This window comes from Etheostoma cragini, chromosome 21, assembly GCF_013103735.1.
Source record: "Etheostoma cragini isolate CJK2018 chromosome 21, CSU_Ecrag_1.0, whole genome shotgun sequence".
NCBI lineage: Eukaryota > Metazoa > Chordata > Actinopteri > Perciformes > Percidae > Etheostoma > Etheostoma cragini.
In genome coordinates, this window is record NC_048427.1 from 6982945 (window position 1) to 7004993 (window position 22049).

A 22049-nucleotide genomic window follows, 5' to 3' on the forward strand; every position below is an offset into this window, starting at 1 on the left:
CGTACTAAAGTAGTACTAAATACTTTGCGTTATGAATATCTAAAGAAATATATCAGTTTATGAGATAGGATACATAGCTACATGCAAGACAACATATGTGCACAATACTATAGAATACTTAGAAAGGAGGTATTTTTACTTTTGATACTTTAAGTACATTTTGACAATATTGCTTAAGGCCTTTTCCTCATAAAAGAGTATTTTAAAATTGTGGTATTACTACTTGTACCTAAGAAGAGAATCTAAAACACTGGATGTGAGGACTGCAACCACTTATTTTTATTATTGATTAAGATGTTACAATTAATCAATTAACTGTCAGAAAAAAGTTAAAAATTTCCAGGAGGAAATGTAAAACAAGATATTCAAATCAAAGTTATATAACCAACAAATTGTTTCAGTACTGGGGAACTTTGAACACTCTTCATCCTAAAATAAAAGTCAGATGTAATATTAACTGGTGTCTGGTCGGCACACTGTTCCTACATTCCTCTGCCCTGTGTAAACTATTTGATACATTTTGAGAGCACTTATTTCCTCTGCAGGTGAAAACTAAGACCTGCAGTATTAAATAGTTGGAATATATTTGAATTGCACTCTAATGTCAGCAGAAAACCAGATGTGTTGAGTTATTTACCACAGATGGCCCAAAACAAGCCAGAGAACAGAAAATCCCTTGACATGTCCGAGTTGGATTATTACCAGAAAACTGCAGATTAACATTGTTTGAATCTTCACACAAATAACAGTGGTGGTTGAAGTAGTCCAGTTATTTACTTGAGTAAATTTAGCAGTGCCGCCATGTAAAAATACTTCATTACAAGTAAAGGCTCTGCATTCAAAAAGGTAGGTTACTTAGATATTCTTAGGTATCAAAATAAAAGTACTCATACTTAAGGTTATATTCTTATATGTGTTAGTTGAATATTGAATGTGATGAATGGATGTGTATAAGCAACATTTCTGTTATAAATTGTCTCATTATCTGGTTCCCTTACGGCAGACCTGCCATGGAATTTGACATAAAGACCCAAACTGAGAACTCTGAAATTACAAGCAAGATCCAGACTTTAGAAATGTCTTTAAACATGTACCAAAACTAATTTGTGTCAACAAAGCCTATTAATGGAATTACTAAACAAAAAAAACACACCCACAATCTGGCACAAATGTTGACGGCTTTAGCTACCAGTGAGCAATTTTTAGAAAATCCAAAGACTAATGCAGTGCAGATTTACACAAAGAAGAAAGCAGAATAAAAGAAGAGCAACAACTGTTAATGGAATCACGTGTATTGACAAAATTGTGTTTTAATTTCATATTAGAATACAGTTGAGATTTGACATTATCATTCAGACTGACAACCTTATGATCCTCCTCGTCATTAGGAAAATGTTGATTTGGGCGCTCTGGGGAGCAGGCGTTGTTTAGATGTTTGCTTCTGATATTGTCAGGTTTTTGGTAAGGGCTCTAATGACGCTGTAACATCCATCCTCATTGACAGCACCGTTGTTGGAGGTTTTCTAACAGAGATGCTGTGATGGGTTGAAACTATGTTGGCACATATGGGCCCATATTATGCAAGTCAAATCTGATGTTTGAACATTTGCACCAGGCATTTTAATTTATTTCAGATTCTTTGAATATCAACCTTTTATCCTCTTTCTGCATTTACATCACCTTGATGTTGTCATGCAACCATTTGCCTAAATTAAATTTGGTTTTAAAAGGAGAAAAAAACAATATTACATCTGGTGCTTCGGCCTGTAAACATGGACTTCTTGGTCAGATTTGTTTTGAGCATTTTATCTTCACTGGCGGGACGTGAAGAAGATCAGGAATGGATGCAAGTCATAAGGCATGAGGTTATATCCTGACTCTTGGGAAGAAATAAAGTGCTACAATTTGATGTATTTTACAGCCAAATCTTGGAGTGCAGAAATATGGTTTAGGTCAGAGCAACCTACTCTTTAGTCATTAAGAAAAAAAACATAAATACATAAATAAGATAATACAAGCATTCCGCACACCAGAATTCAAGATGAGCATAAACATCGATGCACCTGAAATTTAGCAATGACAATAAGCTTTGTAGGACATCAAAGGGAAACCAGACCTCGTCTAAGAAATCACCACGGCAACAGTTCTGATGATCCAAAAGCAATGCAACTCTACAGTACATTACAAAAATAGACACAGTTCTGTCATTAGAATCACTGATAAAATACCTCACTACAACACTGAGTACAGTATATCATCATGCATGGGTGGCATGTTGTTTTGTAACCCCAGAACTGTCACCCGACTGGCTGCTACATCGACCAATGAGATCACTGCTGCAGTCATTTCTGGAACATTGAGGGACAAGTTATAAAAGAGATAAAAGAAGAAGGGAAGCCACTGATGTTAAAAAACTTCCACAGTGATGTTGAGTGAAGAAGCAGTATCGACTGTGTGCTCTAGTGGACCATTAAGATGGTTATAAATATGTCGACAATTGTCACGCTCTTGGCACTATGAAATGTTCATTAAAAACACAAATAAGGTTGATTAAACATTGCATGGTTCTAAGTTAAAATTACATTTATCGTTTCCTTTTAATATTTATCGGCAGTTTTGGTTTAATGATAAATGCATAAGTTATATATCACTTGTATATTAAGAAAACTTCTTAAGCACACAGACATACGGTATATGTTCATCTTTGCCTTTTCTACATATTTTGTTTGTGAAGAAGACAACCAAGTTACACACTGCATTTCTCTGTTGTCAGTAAAGTCAGGTTAGACATTAGAGAAAGGTCTGGGTTCCCTCACTCTTCCACCATGCGCCACATTTAATCAAAGCTAGCAGCTTTTTAACAAATCATGATTCAAACTCTCATCCCTTTTTGTCAGATCTTAAAGCACTCAAAACGTTAATTTACTGTACATTAAAATGGTATGAACTTGCTGTGAACTGCAATAAAGACAAGTCAATCTCCAATCACTATCCTAACTCATCCAATGAAACATTGTTACTCCATCTTTTCAGTGCTTCACTTCTTGTCTATATTGATTAATAGTTGAGTAATACTTACGTAAAAATAATCGGCTTCATGACTGACCTTTCATGAATAATGCACACCAAAGTGGCAAAAACGGTGGAAAACGAAGCGGACTTTTAAAATTGATCTACTTCAAATCTAAAACATCTTTGCAAGACCTTGGCCTGCCTGAACAACAGAAACCAAGGCCAAGAGCTTAGCAAAATTTGTTTGTTTTTTAATCCATCTTGATTAGCTACAGCTACGAAAAAACCCACAAAAACAAGCCAAATGTGGTCAAAGCTCTCATGAAGTTGACTTTTATGCTCAGAGGATGAGGAATGTATAGCTGTCAGAAGACTGTGAAGCTTCTTCTCCTTGGTTGTTGTCTGCGATTCATCAATTCATCAATCTTAGCCACATCGGTGGCTTCCGTCTCCGGTACGCAGTACTCGGGCCTGGACCAGCTCCGGGGACCCTCTCTTGCAGTCCTTGGCCAGGCCCAAGAAGCACATGACGTCGATGAAACAAGTGGTAATGTTTAACTTGCAGCCAAACTCGCTGGTTGCATAGTCAAAGGGGAACGTGTGGTGATAGTTGTGAAATCCCTCACCTGTAAAGTAGGAGAAACAGTGGTGAAAAAAATCATACAAATACTACTAATACTGAGTGATGTTCACTGAAAAATAGAATTAAGGGCTTATTTAGGGTGAATAATAAGTGACAAAAGAAACAACTTCTGTGATTGTTAGCAACAATGCTTTCAAAAAATATCCATTGCTGCACTAGTGACTCCTTTTGCTTGGTCCAGGCGCCTGCTTAGTAGGGGGTGGAGGTAGATCGAGTGGGAACCAGGCATGTAGATCAGCAAAACAGGCGTAAATAAATAAAACAATAACATTCAATAACTTAAATATTTGATTTTGATCCTTTTATTGAATCTTCAGCTTACATAAAATGTTTCAATGAGCCTCAAGAAGTTGTATTTGTTTTACGATATTCCATACCGTTTCACTATCGTTGGTTGCCAATCTAGTTTAGGCATAATTTACTAACCTGCTGATGGGTCTAGAGCAAGTGAGCTTAACAAATGTTATCGCTTTGAGGCCATCAGCCATCAGTGGGTGGGTCCTCAAACTGTGTGCCGACCAACTAGCACCGGTATTCACAATGATTTCACTGAGGCCGGTCACTCAGTCTGTCATACCCATGTGCTTCACAAAGTCCACCATCATTCCTGGGCCCAAGAAAACATACCAGCCTGCCTGAATGACTACGTCCCAGTGGCACTCACCTCTGTAGGGATGAAATGCTTTGTACGACTGGGAAAGGATTACATGTGCTCCTCACTACTCAGCATAGTGGACGCATTACAGTTTGCCTACCGTCCCAACCGATCAACAGAAGACGCAATAGCCCACATTCTCCACACCACCCTTTCTCACAAGGAAAAGAAGGGAACCTATGTGAAATTGCTGTTCATTGACTACAGTTAAGCGTTAACACCATAGCCCCCCCCCCCAGGCTTGTCACAAAGCTTAAAGACCTGGGATTAAACAACTCACTGTGCATGTGGATCCTTGACCTCCCCACAGGCAGCCCCCGGTGGTGAGGGTGGGTGGACACATCTCTTCCACCCTAATCCTTAACACCGGAGCACCCCAGGGCTGTGTTTTGAGTCCCCTGCTGTATTCCCTGTACACACGACTGTGTGGACACTTTCAACTCCAACACCATCATCAAGTTTGCTGACGACACACCTGTGGCGGGCCTGATCATAGAAACAATGAAAAGTACTACCTGAAGGAAGTAGAGGACCCGACCCACTGGTGTCAGGACAACAACCTCCTCATGAATGTCAGCTAGACTAATAAGATGATAGTGGACTTTGGGAAGAAGCAGGGAAGAAAGAAAGCCCCCATTAATATCAATGGGTCCTTATGGAGAGGAGGACAGCTTTAAGAACCTTAGTGTCCACATCACAGAGGGTCTGACCTGGGCATTGCACACTGACTCTGTGGTGGGAAAAGCAAGGAAGACATTGTTTTGCCTCAGATGCCTGAGGAAATTCCAGGAAACCCCTCAGATACTGAGCAAGTTTAACTCCCGCATCATTGAAAGCATTCCCGATGTGGAACATGACGGTGCAGAAACAGCACCAAACAGGACTGCACAGCCCTGCAAAAAGTGGGTATGTTGGCTGAACAGACAATAGGCAAGGCCCTACCCTGCCTAGAGGATATTCACACCAGGCGCTGCACGACAAAGGCTAGGGGCATCGTTAAAGATCCAAAACACATGGGTGACAGCTTGTTCTCCCTGTTGAGTTAGGAAGAAGATACTGGCTACACCAGTCCAGCACTAAGAGCCTCAGGAGAAGCCATTATCATCATAAATGGAGAAACTGCCTCAAGCTACTGTAGGTTTACGGTCGCTTAGGTTTTCCCTGTGCGAGGTGGGTGAGCAAGAAAATCATGTCTTTTGTGTCCATCATGAAGGCTGCATAGGTTGTCGTGCAACTCAGATTTTTTGTAACTCGGCGTTCACTGTACATTCCATTTCAACATGGTCAGCTGGGAAGACTGGCCAAGCTGGTTTGCCTGTAGAAACTTCAGGAACAGTTAAATGGCCTTAAATTCATTGTAACACACTGGGAAAAGAAAAGGCATTTTGCTGGAGGGTGTGAGATCGCTTAGTCAAAGCTAAAAAACGGTTTTCAAGAAGAGTGTTCGTAACCTAGAGAGGCAGAAAGTAGTTTTGACAGTAACGTCAATTATTAGAGAATGTTTGGCGGTACGTTACTGTTTATCATTGACGTGTTAACTACTGTTGCCAGGCAGCCGGCTTTCCTTTACTTCCGCTCTCTACTTCGTCGCTTCCACTTCTTGCTTATTCACAGATAATTTAGTTTGTACGCCCCCTGGCGCTTCGGAGAATACTGCAACAAAGAATGCGCTAAGTCTACATGCATGCTCATGGCTCGCGTACCATCTACCGAGGCCCTGTCTTGCAGGGGTAGAAACAAAGTTTAAGACTGCTCCCTCCATCACACACACACGTTTGTAATGCATACATTGAAGGAACTGATGGGATTACATTCCACCAGAACTCTTGAACCCCCTGTGAAGCAAAAAGTGGGCAACGGGTGCACCTATCAGCTCTAGTGATCCTGCAAAATTGAATGGCATTTTGTCTAGTTGTAGCCCTATCTTGATCGTGAGTTTAACCTAAATTCCTGTTTTAATTCTTCCTTTATCTTATCTTTTGTTACACTGAGAGCGCAGGCTCATGTGTTTTTCATACCTATAGCACTGAACGTGACAAATCTGTTCTCCCTGGGGTTGATGTTCTTGTCATAGGGCCGGTTCCCCCACATGTGAGCTGCGCTGTTGACCAACCAGGCGGCGTTCAGTACCAAGGTGTACCTCAGCACAGCGGGGATGAAGTACGCCACCCACAGAGACTCCCCCCACAGATACCAAGGCACGAACATGGGGATGAAGAAGCACATGAGCAGCACAGATGGCTTGTAATACCTGTAGGAGACAGAGTGGGGGGAGGGTAGAAAGAATGGAGCTGTTTACTCATAAATATTAAACACAAAAATGCTCTGCTTTTTAGGAATTGTTTACTCTATCACATTTCTCAATGTGACAGTTTGCATTGAGCCAGAGCTGAACTGTTGCTTAATTTATCCAATTTCCACCACCATGGAAAAAGTGGTCCGGTCTTGGGCCTGAAACTCTCGGGCTGAGAAGTGGCCCCACTCCGGCCCTGCATTATACCCAGGGCTAGACTCCTCCTCAACACGTGTACATAACAGCAAAGTTAAACAATAGCACCATGTACCAGCCAAAAGCTAGTTAAATATTCAAGGTGCGGGAAGATTTCCTTCACTCACCAGCCAAAAAAAAACAATGGGAAACTATTAAGTGGCTGGTAAAATGTAAACATTCATTGGCCATTTGGCTTGTGGACAAAAAGTTAATTTTGAACCCTGCCTGCCATCCCAAAATACTGCCACTTAGCTGAGTGGTAAGTAAAGTAGCATGACAGTTTACTGAGTCAAAAAGGCTGCCTGGCTCTTGATGGCAAGATGGCAAAGGTTGGGGGTGGAGCATGTCTGTCATCAAGATGTCAAGTCTGTAAGTTAAACTAAAGCTGCATTTTTACATAGTGTGCAACTTTTGTTACAGGGCAATGTGGATAACTCTGAAAGCTTTAGTATTATGTTTGCAAGTGCCTTAGCTTGCTAATACATGATTAACATTAACTTACTAACAGCTAATTTGTCCTCTTTGGTAGACAAAGGTTGATAAAATATTCCTTTGGCATGCTTAAATCTTGTGTTTTTAGCCAGCTACATTTTGTGAAGTTGTTTTCCCTGCAAATGGGCTCTGTCTCTATGGTTGGATGGTGGTGGGCTGATGTAGAATATGATTGCCTAGTATAGAATCAGCTTTAATGGCCAAGTTAGTGTGTACACAAACAAGGAATTTGACTCTGAATTTTTGTTGCTCTTAAAGTGCAGAAATAGACATACGGCTGAAAATAACAATGACAAAGTTGAAGTGGTGCAACTGAAAGCACCATGAGTATTAGTCCCTTCGGTTCCCACGCGCTTTACGATGGGTTGTTTGATTACATAACACATGGGGATGCGAATGTTGCTACGCCAGTGACTTCAGGGAAGCGGGAGGATTATAAAGTTCTGTTGTTTCTCTGACATCTCTGACTCCAGCAGTGGCATGGTGTCTGGAAAAGTGCAACTGCAGGCTAACAGTATGCCATATGTGAATATGACAGTAACCTCAACATGCATAAAGATATAAGTAACTGTCCACTTCTTAAACCAGGAATGACTACAGATACAACTCTGCAGTAGTGGTGGGTTAAAGTATTTTTTCATCAATTTTTATTTCTTTGCCCTGTATATGTTCTGTATGTGACGTATCAAAAAATACTGTTTACTGTCCACACTAACGACGTATGAGTAAAGTGCAAAAAAAATAAAATCTTAAAGTTGTAAAATCGATCTTTGACTGAAGCCACTCACTTCCGTTGAAACATTACAACTTTGTCGGCCTTTAGGTCACTGATTTCCAGCTTGCGTCCTTTTTCAATGACATCAGGGTGTTTGCGTACCAACAGCCAGCCAATGTGAGCAAAGAAGAAGCCTCGACGGGCGTTGTGAGGGTCAGCATCTGTCTCTGAATATTTGTGGTGAACCCTGTGATCTCGAGCCCACTCAAAGATATCATTCTGTGGGTTCAAGTAAAGACAGAGATTACATACACTGTGGACACAACATGGTACTTACACAGTAATGAAAACTGCTATTATCATAATGTTACGTGTGTGCTTGTGTGAAGGCAGAACAATGAGTTTTGGGTACCTGAAATGCCATTGAGTTTGCGGCACCAAGAAAGATCCTAAGAGGTAATGTTGCCTTGTAGGATCTGTGACTCCACAGGCGATGAGCTCCTGCAGTAATTCCCAAAGCGCTTATCAAAAAACAAAGTGCGGCTGTGGAAAGAAATGCATATACAAATTAAAGCATCCAGCAGCGCTGGACTGGACCTCGCGGCCGTGCATAGACTCTTGAGATGACACAGATAGATGTGATTATTTTCCATTGAATAATATTTAAGTGTTTTGGCAAGCCTGACTGACTGGCACCATATCAATTGTACTGAAAGGGAGATTTAACTATTGCATGTTTTTTACTATTGTTACTCTACGTGAAAGTTAAAGGAGGAGGCTTTAACTGCTGAAAACTGTTAGGGGAAACATAAAATATGTAGATTTTCACCAGGCCACACCTGCAAATTTTGATAAGTTTTGGAATATGTTATGGCCTTAAAAAAGGTAATTAGTTACTTAGTACTACTTTATATTAATAATTACTTAATAAATAACTAATTAAATATTTCACATTGCAATGTCTATGCATCAAATGTTTTTGTAAACTCTGTCACTGTTAGGGCTAGGAGGATGATCCTGCAACAAGTGATTTATTGCAAAATGTCATATGATCCCATTAGCTTTCCTGCACAACTTGTATTGCTAAAGATCATTCAAAGTTGCCTTTCACTGAACTGTTTTGTACTCCGTGTGTCCCAAGAGCTTAAATGCTTAAATAACCATGACGGAAGCAAGTCATGTTACCTGACACTGTGTTACCATCAGGGCAAGTATGTCATAACAGAAGAAGACTGGATGGACAACACAATTGATTGTATAAGACTGAAAATCTATTGTCTCCTCTAAGTGCAACACCTGTGGTTTTGATTCATGAGATACACACATCCCAATGAATTTTAAGAAAATGAGGTAGGGCCTAATAAAGCAGCATGCCGTTTGTGTAAAATGACTTCCCTAGTGACTTTTACTTAATTAAAAAAAAACAGGATAGTTGGTCTTTGTTGTTGGAAGTAGGCCTATTATTTTTCCGAGAATAACAAACTGTATAGTTTGCATCTTTAAAACATGTGCTGTGACATGGTAATATGCCCTGATCTGTAATCCCACTACATGCAGACAACAGGGAGGATGTACAGATGCGGACAGGCACATTTTAGCATGCAGCATCGGTGATATAACAGCCGGTACGTGACCTATGTATGTATTCAACCGAAATAAAAAGCCACGAACAGCCAGCTTAGAGCAGTAATACTGTAACAGGTAGTATTTTTACTTACACCAAAGCAAGGTCAAATGAGATGCTGTTGGAATGAGGAACAAGCTGTACACGGCACCTATATGCAATAGAGACATCAAAAAGACATTTCTCCATACGATGACCATGGGAGGTTTGTGGCCTTCTTTCTCTTTGTAAGAGTGATCAAACATGTCTTCTGTGCTGGCCTCTGTAAAACCATTTACGTTGCCCGACTTGTGCTCTTTCTCCAACGCCTCCGCCTCCGTCATCGTTGATGCGGTTTGGTGATTGTCTGAGCGAAACAAATAAAGAGAACTCGTTAATTTCCTTGTTTTTTTGTGACATGCGACATGCGGGCATAAACGGTGAATACGTAATTCCTTTTGCACTATCTACGCAATTTGGCGCTGCTGGTCTGCGCTGCTGAGGAAGAGGATGGTAACGTTCATGTAACGATGATGCTGACTCCTATCTGACATACGACATTTGCTGCGTTGCATTAATATTAGGCTACGCATGTGGAACAAATAAAGGGAAGATAAATAACTCACCAGAGAGAGGCATGCGTGTAGGGAATTGAACCCGGCTGTTAAAAGTGGAGATGAAGCTGGTGCGTTTGACACAGAACTACAGCAACCCAGAAAGAGAGAGTGATGCGTTCGCAACGCAGCAAACGCATCAATAAGAGCTGGAGTTCGAGGTGGGACTGACCAATCAGCGCTCGGATGCCGCCTCAAGCACGGACTCTGATTGGCTGCCTGTTTATCTGCTGTTCACCATTTATTTATTCTCCTGCCAGATGTATGCCTCCTCTGGAGAGCCGCCGCTGCTGTCTAGACATGAATTGAATTAACCGCTCACATATTTTCATTTACGCGTTGATTCAAACGAAATCGACAAGGTGTTGAAAAGGTTACTGAATACCAATCAAAGCGGCAGAAGCCCCCCGCCCTCCTGACGTTGTATTGTGAAAATATAGGAACGTTTTGATTGTCATGTCCCAAAAAAAGAAATCTTTATGAACAAAAAAATCACACAATAAAAAAATACTGTTAAAATGCAAGTAATATGAACTAGTAAAATAGGCCTAGCAGTAGAGGAGGATCGCTCAAGTCACTGCGCCTCAAAGAACATGTGGCATGTTTTAGGATTATGTTCAACAAAGCAGTAAAATGTAGTTCACAGGATCCAATTTAAAACGTGTTGATAAATCCATGAGTTTTCAGGTTTCACCTTCATGACCCATAGCAACGTTGAAAGACAGAGGTGTTGTCTCCATCTAGTGAAGAAATTACGCAGTACACAAGCCCAGACATGGCGACGACATGCGGACATCGATCGGGCTGTGTCCAAAATCACTCACTTACCAGGCTACTTCCCTTTATATTGACAAAGTGCAATAGTCCTACATGTAAAAAATATGAGGGCATGTAGATTAAAAATAATTCATACAAAGCATAGCCTATAGAGTGAGAATAATAAGGACAAATTCCATTTAAAAAAAGATAACAACAAGAGTAGCCTACAGGCCATGCATCCACAAGTAAAATCATTCAGAGGATTCGAGGGGGGAAAGGCTGTAGTTTCCAAATTATATGAGAAAAGGTCAAGAAAAAAGGTAGCCTAATGAATTAGAAAATGTCTGTTTGAAAATATACAATTTGGCACAGCCTTGAATAGTTAAAATGGAAACAGATATCCAGAGCGGCATCTGGATTAATATAAAAACATATCATATCTCTAAGGTTAAAAGAGTGGACAGAGTGGGTTATAAACTCCAAAATCTTTTGGATATTTCACAATAAAAAAAATAGATGAGGGATTATTTACGTATTTAGCCTACATTGGACACAGTCCATGGATGACAGAGCCTTGTTTGTTTTTATCATGATTTAGAATTGAATTTACAGTCATTCATCTCAGTTCGTAAACATACATTGTGGATATAGGCACAAATTACGTAATACAAAAGTAGAAAAAACATAAAAGTAATTAAAAAAAAAAAACTAAATAAAGGAAAAGGTGACAGGCTTAAAAACTTAACTAAAAGTGATGAAAGCAGGAGTTTCCAAAGCTTTATGTGTAACTTTTGGACATTAATGAATGTTGTATTCAAGCCATTGCCAAATGAGTTGCTTAAAGCTCAATGAGACTGTTAGCTCCTCGCTACTCTCTCTGCATTTCTGGTGAAGCTAATAACCTCTTCTGAAGAGTCCATGGTGTGTTCTGTAGTCCTCCGTGTCCTCCTTGGCTACTAGCCCCTGCGTGACGTTTTGCGTCATTACATAGAATTTCTTAAAGGGGGTGGCTGAAACTACGCACTATAGCTTTAATTAACTATCTCTGAGTAGTTATTAGTTATTAGAATACCTTTTTTATTTGTTAACAACTTAAGAGATTCAAAATACATATACATTTCGATTAGGAACAGTTTAAAACATGGGCTTGATTTAGAGAATTTAGAGCTTTGTATGGAACTTAGGATAATAAAATAAAATAATTACTATATAAAAGTTCCTATCTTTACTTTCAAAGTAGGTGAAAACATATGTTCCCCTTCAACTGTGCTACATGTGTTGTTTTAGATACTATGTCATTTTTTATGTTGTCCTAGAATGTATGACACAGTCTCTCTCTTTTTTTTATTTTTGGTTAATGTGGTTAATGTGTTTGTTTTTTTTTTTCAAATTTTATTGAAGAAAAAGTACATACAGTAGAAAAGAACATCTTCTGTACATCCTAAAAGTGGTCTCTCTCTCTTTTCGGTTCTTATGTGCGGCTTATGTGAGGCGTCATCAGCAGGCGCCTGTGTTTACTTCAGGTCCAGTTAGTCCGCTGCCCGCTGCGATGGAAGTAAACAGGGACGAGGCGGAGCGCTGCATTGACATTGCAACTTCGGCGTTAACCAACAACCAGCCGGAGAAGGCGCAGAGGTTCCTGGAGAAGGCGCAGAGACTCTTCCCAACAGAGAAAGCGAAAGGTGAGTTAAGATGGCCGAGCCGAAGAAAAGGGGCGCTATACAGCTGGACAGGTTCGCAGCATCATCACCTGCATCCTTGATAAGCTCTGCAGCGCATGTAGCCGGGGCCTTGGATGAGAGCTAGCTGGTTTAGTTACTTTGTCATGTCATAATGTTGTAACCTCCTACTGTTTATGAACTATTCTCTAGGCCTACCGCTGCTCAACATGAAGCAGATGTGCTAAACATCTGCTAAGCCTAGGAAGAATGTAAACTACAGGGCAAGATTGGGAGGGGTCACAAAGACCCCCAGAGCCTAGAAAGCTTGTTTCTTATGTGTTATACTATCTCTGTTTATTGGTTTTACAACACATCATATCTCTAGACCCACCAGTCCCAGCTCCGGACCAAGAGGTACTACACAAATATAATACATGGCAATATCAATATACAGAAAAGTAAGAAATACACACAAAATAATATAACGTATGTACAGTACATGATGTACTGTATATAAATGTGCCATGACGATACATACATAGCTTACCTAGATACGTACATGTATCATTTTTTCATTTGGGCAATTTTCAAAGTGCAATTTAATAGCTTAATAATTTGTGTGTAATTTATTGTATTATCCTATACTGCTATATTTTGTACATTTATCTATCCCTGTACACTTACCTATTTTGCTCTGAAATTTGCTGTTGCAAACCACAATTTCCCCACTGTGGGACAAATAAAGGTTTATCTTATCTTATCTTGTCTTACCCATACAGGGTATGATATGACACACCTCACATAAAATAAGAAATATGTCATGCACTCTACAACCACAAATAAACAGAAAACACAGCAGCTGTAATCAGATGTCTTATGTAAAATGTCCATTATACACAAATAACTTGGATCATGATACAAGTTATAATGTACAGTACAAAATTCGGAGTATATCTGACTCTCCTAGTTGATCTTCTCACTAAGTTTCCACAGTGTGTATATATTTCTGTCACACACATTTTCCTATGTCTAAATATCTCCTAAAAGCACCAACAGTCATCCTTAAAATATTGTCACATTGATATGCTCTATAATCAATATTTTGATATAGGGGTGTACAGTATGCAGGCAGTGAGTAAAGTAATTAATATTGAACACAGACTTAAGACACCGTAACAACATATAACTCAAATGTGTTTTTGAGGCATCTTAAAGGCTCCACTACTGTTCGTTTTTAGCTCATATTACGTATCTAGCCGTGTTTTCGGCTGAATGCACCAGTAGCCATCCTAAAATACTGTCAAATATGTTAATATTTAGAGATTTGGTCTAAAATAGTGTGTTATTTGAGTGTTTTCATTAATATGGGTGAAATGTTGTTTGATTGATGGGTGAAGTATAGGTGAAGACATTTTTCAAGTTTAATTAGAATTTCCTCCTAACGCTTATAAAACCCAAATTTGATATCTAATAGATACTTCAAAAACTAGATATTAAAATGAGATACCTAAGAGGCACCACAGTTTCTACTCTGAAAATATTGTATTAAGGCGCTTTTATATAGCTGTTAAAGTAATCTAATGATCCATCCTAACAAACACTCTCTGTGATTGAGGGGTCGCTGTCAAAGCCTCTGCTGATGTGTCCGTCACCCATAAACCACTGATGCAGGGGATTCTGGTGTCAGCTTTCAGCTGGACCTTTTCAGCCGCTACCATGTTGAATGCTTCTCTGAATATCTTTTATAATTCACATGACTGTGATTGTGTCCTTTCTAGTACTACTGGAGCTAATAGCAAAGAATGGATTTGCATCTAGAGAAGGGGGCCACTCAGACTTCACTGGGGTCTCGGGGCCTCGACAGCGGCAGACCAACACAGCAGATACCAGGCCGGAAGAAAAGCCTTCAGACACCTCGAAATCCTACACGGCAGACCAGCTAGATGCCGTAAAGAGGTAAGTCTGATAAGTTAACTAACCCTGGTATTTCCTCTATGGGTTTATTGAAATGGTTGACATACTTTGAGCCCCTGGCACTGAGAACTGTTTGTTCTCTACACAGGATAAAGCAATGTAAAGACTTCTATGAAATTCTTGGGGTCCAGGCAGACGCCTCTGAGGAAGAACTCAAAAGATCATATAGAAAACTTGCTTTGAAATTTCATCCAGACAAGAATCATGCTCCAGGTGCTACAGAAGCCTTTAAAGGTGAACGTTCATTCATCACTGATGTTGGTGTCATGAAGAAGCAGAAAGCCTAATTAGAGGCGATAGTTATGGCTACAGAAGTGGCCTTTCAGCCCTTCTTTGTGATGCTCAAACATAATTTGACTTCTTGTTTATTTATTTTCAACAGCTATTGGGAATGCGTATGCTGTTCTGAGTAATGCTAACAAAAGACAACAGTATGATCAGTGTGGAGAAGAGAGGAGGCATCCTTCAACACACAGCCCAGACAGCGGGAACTTCGAGCCAGATATTTCCCCTGAAGACCTCTTTAACATGTTCTTTGGAGGGGGTTACCCATCAAGTTAGTGTCACTGTTTTGTGTCTTTAATGCCAATCTTGTGAAATATAGTGTTTTTATTTGTAATACTTGGTCTGGTCTATCTATTAAGTGCTACATGTGCTACATTAACCTAGGTAATGCTAATGTGTACACTAATGGGCGGATGCGTTACCAAAGGCGAGAGAGAAGGGAGCGACAGCGGGATGTGAGTTTGATGTTATCATTAGAGCTGTGAAAATAATGTAATGTTATGGTTAAACAGCACCGGGAGACATTGAGCCACCTGTAATTTTACATATTATGGTGCACACAGCAATATTCAAGTGTCTTTTATAAGATGTGTTGTTTTTTTTTCAAAGCAAGTGTGTTTGATTCCACTGTGAGATTTTGACATGGCAATGTTTTCTTTGCAGGGAGGCTTTGCTCTCTTCGTGCAGGTCATGCCCATCCTCATCCTGGTTATTGTGTCGGCCCTCAGTCAGATCATGGTCAACAGCCCCCCCTACAGCCTCAGCTTCAGGTCGTGAGTGTGATTCCCTTATTCTGAACGCCTGCCTTTTTAGGCAGTTGTTAAATGACACAAACTAACTGTTTTTAAAACTTCCAATCCAAATATTATCTTCACGATCCCAACCCAAGTGCATTTCATAACTGTTATAAAGTATTGTCTCGCTATTTTTTTGTACAAGCCAAAGAACAAAGAATTTTATTTGAAATGTCACTGACTTAGAAAGAAGATAGATTAACCAGCCTAAAGGTAGATTTACTATCAAAGTATTTGCAGTTAGATTACTTTCCAAGACATAGCCATTGTATTAACATTTCAGTTTCTTGTTTGATTTGGAAATAACATGTCGATGCTGCCTCAGTTAATTCTGAATAATCACAGACCTCTGTGTTGTTGCAAGGATTGCTGGCTCCATTCGTCTGGCCTCTCTCCATGCTGTCTGCCTTTGTGTTGCAGATACACTTCTGTGAGCCATTATGGGCTATGAGTGATGTTAACAGAGACAGGCGGTGCCAGATCTGTCAGCCCTGTGCTGCGTTCAGTCATATGATATCTCTCCCACACTTGATCCTATTTTCACACAGGTCAGCAGGTTACACACAGAGGAGGCTGACGGAGAACCTGAAGGTGCCATATTATGTAGGGGAGCAGTTCTCCAGGGAGTTTACAGGACTAGATTTGAAGAATTTGGAGCGGACGGTGGAGGATGATTATATTTCAAACCTTCGCAACAATTGCTGGAAGGAAAAACAACAGAGTATGTTTGCCAAGAAAACATATTGTATTTATTTATTTAAGTATGAATATTGTCTGTTGTTTGTGCCATTTTTAGTTCTGGGAAAATGATTAAAGAAGTATTCAGATTTTTGTTACCAACTCATAGATCTTTCATTAATTGTTTTTGATGTTTCCTGCAGAGGAAGGCATGCTTTACAGAGCTCGCTATTTCGGAGACAATGATCTGTACCAAAGAGCACAGAGGGCTCGCACACCAAGCTGCGCCAAGCTGTCCGAGATCACAGCTTTATTACACGGTTGATGCTGCTTTCATAATTAAAAGCAAGGTCTCTATCTTTTAATTTTTTTAACCTATCGCTCAACACAGCGTGCATGTTTTCTTTCATTTAACAAAGTGAAAATGTTTCCTTTTTATTTCTTTGCTTTTTGTCTCCAGGTTTCCAGAATAAACACAAAAGATTATTGGCTGTAAATAGATGAGCTTTAGCAATCTGGAGACTGAAGATGACTCAACAAGCAAACAAACCGGCACCAGTGCACCAATCAGCATCACGTTGGCCACACAAACTGGCTGCAGCCCTTCTTGTGGAATTTAGTATGTGAATTTAAAATACAATATTAATATAATGTTTTGAAATGAAAAAAACAAACACTCAAATTAGTTTGTTCTTCTGACAAGACAGGGATTTGGAAAAACCTCCAAGCCCCAGTTCTGAATGGGATCCATGAAGCTGGCAGTGGTCATTTCGTGTTTTATTGTGAGAATGCAGTGTGAAATCAGAATGTAGTGAGATTAGATATAGTCGTACGGATGTTATTTATGTAGCAGTTCCTTAGATACCACATCATATTCTTCCTCTTTCATTTAACACAGACAAATCAGCAGAGAAGACGAGCTGATTTGAGTTCAAATGCACATTCAGAAACTATGCAGTAATAATGGGAATGAATATAGGCTACTGTCATGTCTAGGGTTTGTCAGACACTTGAACACCTGAGTTTTCTCTTCTGTGTGTGTATGTGTGTGAACAGTTAGGATATGTCCTTTGCCTCTTTTAATTGTATTAAGGTTAGAATGATTTGCACTTCACAATGAAAGCCAAGATAATGAGATATGTGCCTACCCAGAAAGTGGGACGTTCTTGTTTTTGGGCATAATGTCTCTGATGAATATGATCTGTTAGAAAAAGCAATATTTGTCATGTTTTAGTATGCTGTTTATGTTTTGTATTATTTATTTAAAAATGGATGATAAGTACAAGGACAATGCAGTTCTTGCTCACCTTTTCCACCATGTTCTTACTCCCAGATGAAAATAAATAAGGATGGTTAAAAGGTGTTGGATACGACTCATCACTTATAAGCACAGAATGAGGAGACAAAAGCTCGGTCTGCACATTCAGCTCGTGAAGCCTGCCAGTTGGCCCGTTGAAACTGGAAACAGGAAACATAGCTTTGTGCACGTACACATTTTGGGGGACGTGCAGCACGTGCAGGGCAAGAACGACAGCGTTACATTCTTTCACCGCAAATGTACTCAGCTGTTTTTGGCAGATGTGCTACGTTTTAATTTTGGCTCGCCCAAAATAAAACTTCTTCTTCAGTTTTGAAACTTTGTCATTGCTGTACATGTTGCCTGACAGCTGATCGAGCTGAACATTACTCCTCCTCACTACAGCTATTTTAGTATTCTGGCATAGTTTGTTGAAATACATGCATACAGCTTCATATATGTGGTTGTAAATTTAGAAGAATCACACTTTTACCTCATAATGTTCCCAAATTCCCATGGGGGGAAAAAAAGGAATCTGGGTATAAAACTGCAAATGGATGATCTAAATTTGATGTTACATAAATTAAGACAACAGAAAAGAATTGTTAAAAAAATAATTTATTTTCAGTCACGAAAGTACAAAAACAGTGCAATGTTATGAATATTTGAATGTCAAATAAATAAAGTTGAAAGCAGTACAGGTCTACACAGAAACAAGATACAAGTTACATTTAAAAACGTAGCCGCAGCTTGCACATAAACTTCACAATGCAGGCATTGGAAAGCCTTTGTTCTTAAATTCAAGCAGTAACTAGAGCCCCTAACGATTTGCTTGGTGTACAATTCATCACTTGGTGTACACAACTTATTGCCATGTATAAAGAGCAAAAAAACAATGGTTTTTAATGACTATGATCGGATAGCTGCCGTACGTTTTTATAGAAACAGATGTACGAGCTTTAATACTCGCAAAACATTCCACATGTATCATGTCATTTTAAACAACACCTGCTCCAGGTACCATAAACTCCCTTACAGTGGGAACAATATGCTACATCATGACACAATCCATCCTTCCACTTCCAAAGGCATCATATGCATGTAGTTAAAGTAACAAGGCCCTTCAGTGAACTTAACAGGGCGTTTTTTTTAAAAAACAATAAAACATCAAGGGTCCAATTTATTTCTCAACATTCCTCAATGAGCAGTTCTTCAGAACAATACAGTTTCTTTCTGATCACTCGGAAACCAGTGCTAAGTTTAATAGCTTGTCTCACGACTGGAGTGGAAGAAGACTTTGTGCTAAAAAGTCCTTGGATCTTAGGCCACAGGCCGCCAGACTCTAGCCTCAAAACCAGAGTTAGCTGAAAGGTGGGGACAAGGTAGGGGTCCACAGATAGCTGTGCCATGCTCTCGCAGATGGCCCCTTGCTCCACACAAAGGTCAATGAGAGCCCCTCTTAAGCCGCAGGGCTCACTAGCTGCCAGGTGAAGGAGCTCCTGTCCGATGTGCTCCAGAAGTTTCTCAGGGATGAGCAGTTTGGCACATCTCAAGGCGCAGTCTGAGTCTTTGGCTTCTCTCAGGCTTCCTGCAATAAGGTCCACTACTTCTTTCAAGATGGTCTCCTCCATTGGGTCATAAAACAGGTCTTCATTACAGGGAGGTAGGTCACTGTAGATATCTGACCCTGTTAACGAGACACAATGGGTTAGATCTGAATAAAGAGCAATGGCTAATCCACCTCTAAGTAACGTTTGCATTGATGTTTACCTGAGTCTGAGAGATCACTCCTGCTGCCGTTGTTGGACACTGACTCAATACTGCTGCTGTTGGCAGATGTGCTGAAATCAGCTAATCTTTGCACCAGTTTACCCCAGGACAGCCTCCTGGGACTGCTGTCCACTGGAGAAGGGGGTGAGCTGCCGACATCAGTGGGTGCGGAGAGAGAAGGCATGGTTGTCCTATTTGCAGTATTCAACAGTAGAGGCTGCTTTTGTGGTCAGCTGTTTAGGAGGAGACAAAAACAACAGATAAGCACTCAAACTCAAGATAAAAGACATTGGTTGCAAGTTAAACATAATTAATTAATACAAAAGTAACATGCTTTTTACTGTAGCCTGTTAAGGAATGTATGAACAGGACAAGTTTACAGGAGAACATCTTTGTTAAACGTTAGCTGTTAAACTGTTCAGATTAACTATCAGGTTAGCAATATCAGTAATTATATAGTACTTACATCTTATTTGACAACGGTGTCGTTCAAGTCCGTTGTCGATGTTTAAGAAAGTTATTTGAAAGGTTATTATCTGCAAAAACAACCATTTGGGAACTTGTTACTGCTTGACTTCCTCATTCATACACCAGCTGCCGAGCTCTGCGGTTTGTCCTGCAACAATGACTTTATAGCAGCTAGTAGGCCACGCCTACTCATGTCCAGCCAGCCAATCAAAAAGAGAGGCACGGTATCGGAGCTAAATCTTGCCTGGTAACATGCCAGCAGAGAAGAAAGAAAAACAGGAGGAGGAGAAGGGGGGTTGGGGTGATGAATAGCAGACCCCAGTGTTGTGGAAATATACAAGGACTTGCCTGGACTTGCAAAGATCATATTGTATTTTCTTTGTTTAATATCCTCTATAAGCATAAATAACTGGCTTTGCTGTAAGTGCACCCAGTGTAAAGATGGCACTGATAAAGTCAATGCAGGCTAGGCTCAGCTGGTTGAGTGTTGCAGTGCACATTACGTCACCTGTTTTGCTCAAGCATTACATCAGAATTTTTCATCTGCTACAGAGAGGTGCAAACAACACACAAGCATCTGCATATTGCAACACTGGGAACATGATAATATGCTAATAAGTGTCCAATGTTCGTCAAATATTGTATATACTGCCATACCCACCTCAGATGTATAAGCAACCTGTTATGTTGCATTAATACGTATATTTATTCCAGCACCATTTGCACTTTTGCATTGTCCTGTTGTAATACTGTTTACCACCCCAGAGCTGTTTCTTTACTTGTGTGTATTATGTACATTTGTTTATGTATGTATGGCTGTAGGTGTTCACTTTTTTATACACAAATCTGTATATATTAATCAAATGTGTATCTAGAATAGTTTTCCTTGATTTTAGCCATATATCTATCATGTATGTTCTTTGAGAGCTACAAAAAGCCAGAGTCAAATTCCCTTGTATATGTTAACACTAACTGGCCACTGAAACTGATGCTGATTCTGAAAGATGTATATCTTCCTACGTTTGCCCTCAAATAGAACGACAATGAAAACATGCAGAGCAACAGGAATGCACCAGAAGGATATAGCTGACACTACTATTCAATGATTTATCTAGCCTTACTGTCCCATAATATGTTCTGGTGCTGTAAAAGTGCTTTAAGATAGATAGATACAGTATATAGATAGATCAATCTTTAGTGTCATTGTGCTCAGAGTACAGTGACAGCATGCTATTCAGCATTGTGCATAAATAATCTAATACATAGAACAGAAGTCAAGTAAACAGAACAAAGAAAACTACAGAAAATATGAATAAAAGCAAAATACAAGTTTCCTAAATAGATAATATAAATCACTTTATATGAAGTTCATTTGTTAGTGATTTGTAAGTGATGGCATGCTAGTTGCAAGAAATCCTGCTGCTGGGTTTCTGTTGTGTTGGGCCTTACTGTACATTCCACATTCAATGTTTGCTTAAAGAAAGAAAACTGGAAAGCAGCCAAGACATATGCTGCGCTGCTACACGTGAGTGGGACAGCATGCACTTTTATTCAGGGAGGAACTGAAAGACATAATCACGTGTCAGTACAGTATGTTCTGAGGGAGGATGTTGTGGATTAAGATTTGTCAGAAAGTTTAGATGGGGGACAACATGTTAGTTCCTGTTTCATAACATAAAGTTTGGGCCAAGGTTAAAGATTTCAGTTGCTCATATAAAACCAGTTTCATTTTTTTAAGAACTATGAGCAAACAACTTGTAAATGAAGTTCCTAGAAAGAGTGATGTAAACCTTTTGCATTGTTCGAGCTGCCGCTGGAGGCGGGTCTTGCAACGTCCAGGGCCGTCCTTAGTCATTGACACCGAGAACAGTACATTTTGTCCCTTCCCACCCCTCGTTTGTTTGAAAACATTCATTCACTGAGCAAAACAACACGTTTCCTCGCTGTCAACACAGCAGAGAAGTGGCACAGAAGCAGAAGTAATCACATCAGTGAAGTTTCAGACGTCAACTCATTTGAGTATCATTTGAGTAAGTGTACATTCTCAACATAAAACAAACAGCACAAACATGTAGTTGTCCATCTGCATATTAGAGGGCTAGGACAAACAAATGCAACACTAAGCGTAAACAGTACAA

General features: G+C 39.8%; 3 protein-coding genes across 6 annotated transcripts; 1 reads left to right on the top strand and 2 right to left on the bottom strand.

Moving 5' to 3' along the window:
- Positions 1 to 1276: 1276 nt before the first annotated feature.
- scd (stearoyl-CoA desaturase (delta-9-desaturase)) lies at positions 1277 to 10474 on the bottom strand. 2 transcript variants are annotated; one of them, XR_004655118.1, is made up of 7 exons: positions 10238 to 10474; positions 9727 to 9978; positions 8421 to 8551; positions 8082 to 8287; positions 6329 to 6561; positions 4320 to 4796; positions 3503 to 3638 (listed from the first exon to the last, which is right to left on the bottom strand). XR_004655118.1 is itself a non-coding variant. In XM_034861079.1 (6 exons), exons 1-6 carry the CDS (start codon positions 10248 to 10250, stop codon positions 3439 to 3441), a joined length of 1035 nt encoding a protein of 344 aa, XP_034716970.1. In that variant the 5' UTR covers positions 10251 to 10474; the 3' UTR covers positions 1277 to 3438. The 2 variants fall into 2 exon arrangements, 1 of the variants encoding a protein (XP_034716970.1); XM_034861079.1 differs by lacking the exon at positions 4320 to 4796 and having other exon boundaries at positions 1277 to 3638.
- Positions 10475 to 12454: 1980 nt separating this feature from the next.
- dnajb12b (DnaJ heat shock protein family (Hsp40) member B12b) lies at positions 12455 to 17737 on the top strand. Of its 2 annotated transcripts, none has more exons than XM_034861073.1 (9): positions 12455 to 12666; positions 14424 to 14601; positions 14708 to 14853; positions 15002 to 15175; positions 15289 to 15359; positions 15568 to 15677; positions 16247 to 16419; positions 16580 to 16726; positions 16837 to 17737. In XM_034861073.1, the coding sequence occupies exons 1-8, from the start codon at positions 12534 to 12536 to the stop codon at positions 16699 to 16701; spliced, it is 1107 nt and encodes a 368-aa protein (XP_034716964.1). In that variant the 5' UTR covers positions 12455 to 12533; the 3' UTR covers positions 16702 to 16726; positions 16837 to 17737. The 2 variants fall into 2 exon arrangements, with proteins under 2 accessions (XP_034716964.1, XP_034716965.1); XM_034861074.1 differs by having other exon boundaries at positions 15568 to 15674.
- A 537-nt stretch (positions 17738 to 18274) lies between these two features.
- ddit4 (DNA-damage-inducible transcript 4) lies at positions 18275 to 20076 on the bottom strand. 2 transcript variants are annotated; one of them, XM_034861081.1, is made up of 3 exons: positions 19916 to 20067; positions 19444 to 19683; positions 18275 to 19360 (listed from the first exon to the last, which is right to left on the bottom strand). In XM_034861081.1, exons 2-3 carry the CDS (start codon positions 19625 to 19627, stop codon positions 18861 to 18863), a joined length of 684 nt encoding a protein of 227 aa, XP_034716972.1. In that variant the 5' UTR covers positions 19628 to 19683; positions 19916 to 20067; the 3' UTR covers positions 18275 to 18860. The 2 variants fall into 2 exon arrangements, with proteins under 2 accessions (XP_034716972.1, XP_034716971.1); XM_034861080.1 differs by having other exon boundaries at positions 18281 to 19360; positions 19444 to 19676; positions 19910 to 20076.
- Between the last annotated feature and the right edge of the window lie 1973 nt (positions 20077 to 22049).